This window comes from Trachinotus anak, unplaced genomic scaffold (genome assembly GCF_046630095.1).
Source record: "Trachinotus anak isolate AG129_WGS33_773 ecotype Australia unplaced genomic scaffold, CSIRO_AGI_Tana_v1 ptg000032l, whole genome shotgun sequence".
Classification (NCBI taxonomy): domain Eukaryota; kingdom Metazoa; phylum Chordata; class Actinopteri; order Carangiformes; family Carangidae; genus Trachinotus; species Trachinotus anak.
The window spans coordinates 17241129-17249431 of record NW_027273883.1 but is presented as its reverse complement, the minus strand read 5'-3'; the positions used below and the strand labels follow the sequence as shown (position 1 = coordinate 17249431).

The following is an 8303-nucleotide window of genomic DNA, read 5'->3' as shown; positions in this document are numbered from 1 at the left end:
CATTTATAATATTTGAGGCTTCCCCCGTTTGGCATACTAAATATATCTGCAGTTTTATTTTTTCATGCACCTGCTATTTGGGCTCTGACTTTGCCTCATGTTGCTTTGTAAACTCCCTTATTTAATTACCCTACCTCTGTTACCGCCGACACCTGCTGCTAATTGATAATCAAACTAAGTAGAGTCACCTTTGTTGCAGTGTTTGTAATTGTGAATAAGTTATTTCACCGTGAAAGTACTTTTCATTGATTTGTCTCTCTGCTGAACCACAAAGTTAGTGAGGGATCTATGTGACACGTTCGTACATGGTTTAAATGTGCAGAAAGCAAAGAGAAAACCCTAAACAATCACTGTTTATAAAAATCAGTTGCATTTCTAGGACTTGATAACATTGTACACTACAACCCTTCCATCTGCTACTCTGTGCAGGATAAATTAGACTCGCAAGAACCATGATCAGACATGTATGTATGTAGTCAAACGAGGAAGGGATTTAAGTGTCTATAGGGTGATTAGTTTGCTTTACTCACACTGTGGTTATGCAGACGGAGAGGTGGCCTGTTGATAGTCAGATAAAAGAGACTGAAGCAGGCCACAGGCAGTGACAACGCATACACATACATATATATAAACACACCTGCATAGGTATTGTGTAGCCCCCAGAGAAAAAAAAAAAACACACATGTGCGTCTCTATTCCCTTTCACATATCTACAAAATGGAAAATAAACTCCTAATCCAAGACAGTATAGAAGCATTACACACACTCTCACTGTCATATGTACACACATTTAATACCCTCCTCTCCATACATAATATACACACGCACATCCTGCTCAGGTTGTCAGCATACAATGGAAAGATAACAATGCTCTTCTCGCTCACTGTCTCTTTGTCACACAAACACACTTCCTGGTAGATCAGATGTTGTCAAGAGAGAGGAGCTTATGGTCTAAATGAAGTTTTCAGCATGCAGCCATCAGATCTGCTGGGTGGGGGTGGGGGTGGGGGGGGCTCTCCTGTCAAAGCACTGAAAAATAAGACTAAAGGCAGCGAGATCACACTGTGTGGAGAGAAGACAGGTTCTTCATTAAAGCAGAGGAAAGTGATGCGTAAATTGGGACAGTAGATAAAGATAGTACACTCAGCTTTCAGCAGGACACATGCTGTGAAGAGAGAGGGGAGAGAGCGGGAAGGAAAGTGCTTAGAAATGCGGTAGAACAGTTAAATTACACTCTCTGCTTTCAGCAGGATGGTCTCCACGTGAAGAGAAGAGTCTGTCATTGAAAATGTGATGTGTTATCCGAGTGAAGAGACATGGGACACAGATAGATATCTAATGTATCAACAGGGTGTCAGCAGCAGTGTTACAGGTGAACACTATTGACAACAGTTTAGTACAATATGTTGTCATGAGGGAAGCATAAAAACATACTGTGTTGTGCTTCCCTACAGTTTATTATACCTGTGAACATTATAACATGTATGTACCTAATAAACAGTAGGCAGGCATAAAACAGTATATTTCTATGCTTTTCCTGTTAAAACATTCTGTACCATTCTGTTGTCAGTCAGTGCAGGAAAACATGACCAAGAACGTCATCATGATATCAAATCATTATGCATCATGAAAGCTGAAAAAACCCCACTAGTATAGTGTATAATATATGATATGTAATATAATATAAGGCTGGGCATTAATTCATTTATTCAGTACTCAATATCTAGAATATATTTACTCACATTCAGAGATTTGTTCTCTAAGCAATGAATGCTTCTGGGCAAATTGTAATGAAAAACTAACAAAACAAATTAACAATGTTTTTTACATGAATAAATAGCTGTCTAATGTGATGCAGAGCAGAGGAACACAGTAATGTGTTGTACTCTTATATGTAACTGTAGCTGTCACTAAAACCAACTGAAAGAGAAACTGCATCAATGTCATTCAATTTATTTATATTTATGATAAAGAAAATGAAATAACTTTGTGCAAACATCCAGCCTACTTATATCACACATGATACTGAGTACCACTGAGTGGCCCTGCACTTCCAATTCAAGCTAGCACTTGGTACTAAAGCCATAGACAATACAAGAAGTGCAGTATATCCCCATAAAAGTAAGGAGGGAGAAGGTTTTCCAAGTCCACAGTACACATATGAAATTCCACTGCAACAGTGATTCACGTCACACTCTAACTCTTATTTCTGTTTCTGTTTTCTCATGTTATTAATTCAGGGAAATATTGATTAGAAGAAGAAAACAATAAAAAAACATCAATACCCTTTGTCTGTCATCCAGGTTGTCTGTACCGGGGTCAGGAGTGCCGGCTGGTGATTCACTACGAACAGGGCTTCTCTGTGCTGGCTGACCCCAAACTGGCAGAGGGGGAGAATGGGGAGGAGAGAGGAGCTCACACTCCTTCAAGGCCCACAGTGCTCCTCTCATACCCCTACGAAAAACTAAAGATGTCCTCTGACGACGGAGTTCGCATGCTGTTCCTCGACTTTGGAGGGAAGGAGGGGGAGATAGTGAGTGTTCTTTTTGTAAAGCGTTACGTTGTGATATACAAAATGTAACAAGATATGCTCTGACAGGAGCTCTGTTGTGCTTAGTTGTTTACAGTAAAGTGAAGCAAACAGTACTAAAAATGTGTATCTGCTCCAAGTTAAGATCCACCTCAGAAGGTTGTGACTTTTACTATTAAAAAGAAGTGTAAGTTATATTCATTCTTGGTCTTATCCTGGAGAATGGTTTGTGGGGCTTGAGGCCTGGTCTAGAATTTCTCATTGAGGAAGTAAGCATAAATGTGTTTCTGTTACTTTTAATGTGGGAAAACCAAATATTCATAATAGCAGAGTATTTTCACATATGTCGTTAAAAATGCACACACAAAAACACTGTAGAAGAGGGTGATATGCCAGTTTCTTTCCCACTAGTACCAGAATGCAATTGTGCCTTTTGCAGATGTAGCACCGAACTGACATGTAATTTGTTTGAATGAATTTTCTGACATTTGAACAGTAGTTAAAATTTCAGTTATAGTGTCAGTTACAGTTATAGTGATAGCCCTGATGTTTCAAGTTAAACTGGTTGGTATGGTGGTGTAAACTGCATTTTTTTTCATCTTTTAGAAGTACATGAACAACTGAGCTTTTAAAGTTGTACTGATGGATAAAAAAGATATATATTTAGCTTACTTGGCTGTGGTCATGTACAGCTCACAGTGAACAGAACAAGTTCATATGCACTCTCATGGGGTTTGAGAAAGCCTTGTGGGAAATGAAGCAAAACACAAACTGGACTACAAGTATAGAAGACAGGCAGGGGGAAAGTGGTACAGCAGAAAGTAAATTACAGCACTGCATCACAAAATAACTCCTGTAATAAAGGAACTGCACACATAACGCAGGCCTCCCAAGGTAAGAGTGTTCGAGAGTGGGGTTTTCTTTAAAAATAGTCTGTCACTTACTGTGAGAGTTTTAATCTTTTTACACCACTCAAAAGCTCAGTGTTCGGAAGTCCAGGTGGCTCAGGTTTCAGGGGGCCACCCTTCATGCAATCAGGACCAATTTAATGTTCGTACCTGAAAACAACCAAGTACAAATACTCCCACTGCCCAGTATGTTCATCATTTCTGTTTTTAAGAGTTTCATTTTTTTAGAATCTTGGATTTCATTGTAAATGCTGATATGAATAATAATGTGGGTGTCAGGAGAATGAGCTCTAGCAGCTCTTTTATTACGTTTCCCTGGCACTAATACAAACTGTTTTTACCCAGGAAAACAACACTGATGTTTTATCATTTGCCATAAAGCCATAGCACCGTGATTTACTGTATACTGGAAAGTAAAGTGGCAGTGAAAACTAAAATATTTACTCTCTAGGCTTATGGGATTTAGAAATTGGAAACTGCAGAATTTATCAATGTTTCAATCTGTCTGCACGACAGTCCACATACAGCTTTGTGTAAAACGTTCATTCAGATACATTTGTGTCTGACTTCTCAGTTTATGCTGAAGGCAAATAAGAAAAGACTTGAGAGCTTTGATTCAAACCCCTCTGTTGGCTACCTAAGCAGAACAGATTTTGGCATCTGTAGCATTTCTGAATCCCAGCACAGTCATAGACAAGGCTTATAAAAAATCCCAAGGTACTTCTGGTTGTGGCTGATAGTTCATTAGCTTAACATTTGAAAGCTGGACTTATTTTTCTACAGTGTTGACTACTTGGCAGGAAAGATATGTCTAATTTGGTCACAACAATTGACAGTTTATGGTACCACCAAATCAAAAATCACATAAACACGTCTGCTCTGGTTGATCAGAAAGTCAAAGACAAGCGCTAGAGTCTCTATGAGGCTGTGCTTTGAGCTAGATGCTAACATACTCATGATGGCAATGTTGACATGCTGGTGTAAAGCAGGGACTGAGCAACATTTACCCCGTTCGTCTTAATTAAGTGTGTTAGCATGCTAACATTTGCAAAGTAGCACAACAAACAAAGTACAGCTGAGACTGCTGGGAATGTTAGTATGCAGGTATTTGGTCATAAGTCAAATCACTGGACTCATTAATGTGCATATCTGTAAGAAATTTCATGTTTAGCCTTTTCACTCAGAACCATAAAGACTGAGCTGCTGGTGACGTTTGGTAGGAAAAGTTAGGGGATTATTAAAGCTGCTGGGATTCATTAGGCACCAGAAATGTCAATGCAATCCATCCAATAATTCTTGAGATATTTTAGTCTGAATTATTGACTGACTTTGCCATCCCTTGAGCCATTAGCCACCAGCATAGCTAAAAAAAATCTAAAGAAAATCTATTTCAAGTCCTGAAAATCCAGATTTTTTAAAAATATTTGTGGGCCAGTTGTGGCGCATAAATCTACTCATGTTTCATTGTGCTTGGTTTCCTGAAGATGAGGTAGCCTCTAAAACTTCCCCTGTGTTAAATTTGACCGACTAAACAGTAGTCCAAGTGTGAATTTATAGGTTGAATCTCCCTATAGGCCTTAGGAACAGGATATGAGTCATAGTACCATTGAAATCACCCGCTGTTGATTCAGGCTATGAACAGAGCTTTGTTCACAGTGATGTGGTGTTTGTGTGTGCATAGTGCTTAGCTCCAGAAAGGACTGTCTAATCCTTGTCTCATGGGGAACTGTTGACTGTGGAGTTAGTTTTGAATATATTTTTATGGTTTTATGTGCTTTACAAACCCTTTTTCTGTTTTTTTTCTACCCCCCTGCCTCTTCTTCTGTCTGCCATCCCTTCTGCTTATGCTTTAAGGAGTTCTCTCATCTTATAATCTTATTCTCTCCTCTTTATCCCGTCATGTTTATTCTGTCCTGTTCTGCTTTTTAATTCTGTTGTTTTCTTCTCTTCCTGCAGCAACTGGACCTCCACTCGTGTCCAAAGCCAATTGTTTTCATTCTCCACTCCTTCCTGTCGGCTAAGATCTCCCGCCTGGGTCTGGTGGCATGAAAGCCTCTCTAAAGGGACATTTCACCTCCTTTGAAAACAGAAATCCACCTTGTTTCTACACCTCTCTGCAGCCTGCATGCAGTACACAATGTTAAACTCCTTCAGTCGGGGAGCCAAGCTGAGTGAATGTAGCTTCTTTCTGTAAATTGACCTTTCGTGGGTCTCGAACTTTACATCAAAGAAACACTGGAGAAACCAATCCAGATTGGTTTTGCTTTGAGTGAAATGGAGAGATTTTTTGGGACAAACGATCCCTTTAAGGGCTGCATGGACTGAAGTGTTGACTGAAGATCCACAGAAGAAAACATGGACTGGACTAAATGCAGAGGGATCATATATATGTATACACACACACACACACACACAGACACAGACAAAGAGACACACTGAAAGGAGTGGATTGGGCATGACTGTCACGTCCAGGACTGGAAGGACTGGACACGTGCCGCAGTGGTTGAGATGAATTCACTTTTAATTCAGTCGAAATGTAATGGCAAACTGCCCTCCATTTACCATTTATATAATTTATTCACCATTAACTCTGAACGGACATTCTGAATTTCACTTGTCATTTTTCTTCCACAAACACTTGGCACACTGTGGAAAAGCATTTGTCATACATTTGTCTTTGTTAGTGTCCCCTGAGATGTCTTGTTAGCCGTGTCAGCATTCATCATTGAAACTGGGAGCCACAGTCGGCGGCACAGATTCCCACAATGTGACAGTCGACTCAAATTCAAATAGTCACAGTATTCTTTTAGTGGGTTTGCATATGGTGACCATCTGGTGGTATTTCAGTGTTTGACTGATTTGACAGTGATCTGATATCAGCTATAATGGCTTCAAATATTAGAAAACCATTGGCTTTAGTTACATGAATTATAATTTTATTCAAATATTCAGTTTTCTTTTGTCACATTCATATTCTGTGTCCCATTTATCATTCAAAAACAGGAAAAAAATCCAAGTGATAAAATGAGAATAACAGTAATTTTGTCCTCAACACTGGGGTACCACGTGGCATTTACTGTTGTTTCTGTACATGCAATTTCATTTTCCAAAGTAAGATATCACAGTATTTAGAATACGAAGATAAACACATTTTGACCTAAAGAGAAATACACTTTTTCACTTTCTTGCTGAGCATTAGATGACAGTAGGAGCAACAGCCACCAGCCAGTTAGCTTAGCTTAGCTTAGCTTAGACTGGCAACAGGGCAACAGTTACCGTGGCTCTGTTCAAAGGTGACAAAATACACCTACCAGCCCCTCTAAAGTTCACACATTAGCACGTTATATCTCGTTTGTTTAATCCTTACCGTGGAAGAGGACAAAACTAGTTCAGTTTGGACAGAGCCAGGTTAGCTGGATCAGCTAGCCTGTAAACAGATAAAACTGAACGTAAGACAGTGTTTTGAATTTCTTTCCTCAGTCTTCATTCTTAACTTTTGAAACAGCAGTGGAGAAAATTATCTCAACCCAAGTTCCATCTACTTGCTGTTCTTGAGATTTGGAGCCGCTGGTTAGCCTAGCTTAGCATAAAGACTGTCACCACTTGTGGCCATGAAAAGGTCGGGCACACAAAACTGGTATCGATCTTCTCATCTAAATCTCGGCAAGAAAGCAAGTAGCCCAATGTGGATTTCCCAGAATGTTGGGTTATTCCTCGAAAGGTCTGATCAGACATGATGTTGCTGTTTATCTTCAGCCTGAATTTCAAGGTGAACTCTTCATCACTGTAAACTTCATTTACCAACTGAAATCCTTTCAGTGTACTCTTTGAAGAGCTTATCATGTTTGCCTGGTTAATGGACAAGCTACAGTTATGTTGTGCCCCTTAAAGAAAATTAACTGCCATGAGTATTTCTAGTAAATCTTCATAATTCATATTGAAAACTGAAACTCAATCAAATTGTACCACAGTCAATCAATCAATCAATCAAATGTTATTTATGTAATAGTGAGGTAGCCATCATAGGAGTCTTCACCTCTGCTCTAGTACTCCAGCAGCCAGTGTGGCTCATTGTTTTTCTGGATGTTGTGCAGCAGACCAACTCGGTAAACTGCACTGTGTTTGACATGGCCTGCTGCCAGGTCTTTCCTTGTGCCTTCAGATGACTGAGAACAAAATAAATATTTGAATTTCGGAAGAAATTAATCACAGAGATCACAGGATGTGGGTGGAGCAATAATGTGACTTCTATGATGGCTATATTAGTTTTGGCTCAACCAGCAAAGGCTTTTTGTTTGCGCTGTCCTTTATATCATAACACACATTTTCAATGACCATTTACACATGCACTGTGAACAATGATTTTCACATTGTAATCCTACCGCAATGTAGAAGGAACATCATCTGTTGTGTTCATACTAAATGATAGCGGAGGCATTGTAACACACGAAGAATCCAGCACTTACTGATAACCTCAAGTGGAGAGAAGCTTTGATAAGTAGATTACTCCGATGCCTTCGGCAGCTACTGTACTGTCACTCAGAATGATAAAGCTTAGTTTTTAACTTGAACGGTGCACATAAATCATGTATTTAACAAAAGTGACACGATGAGTCTGTTTTTATTGTCTTCACTTGTGATTTATTCATTTCTCATCAATGGCAAATTTTAATCAACAGAAGCAGAGGACTGGGTGGAGTTTCACTTTCACTTCGATTATATTAAAATGTAAATGACATCCACAATTTGTTTGCTAATGATACTGGTTCTTAATGAATTTATGATATAAATTAATATTTATATTTATATAAATACTATATTTAATGATATTATTAGTAGAATATTAGACTACTCCCTCCTTCCAC

The 8303-nt window shown here is 39.0% G+C and overlaps 1 protein-coding gene across 1 annotated transcript in view; it reads left to right on the top strand.

Annotated features, from left to right (window-relative positions):
- The window catches only part of sntb1 (syntrophin, basic 1), a 43562-nt gene extending 35523 nt beyond the window's left edge, over positions 1-8039 (top strand). The window contains exons 7-8 of the mRNA XM_071470451.1: positions 2304-2533; positions 5395-8039. Coding sequence (XP_071326552.1) covers positions 2304-2533; positions 5395-5487 — 323 coding nt within the window. The 3' untranslated portion in view covers positions 5488-8039. The remainder of the gene's footprint in view (positions 1-2303; positions 2534-5394) is intronic.
- Positions 8040-8303: the final 264 nt, after the last annotated feature.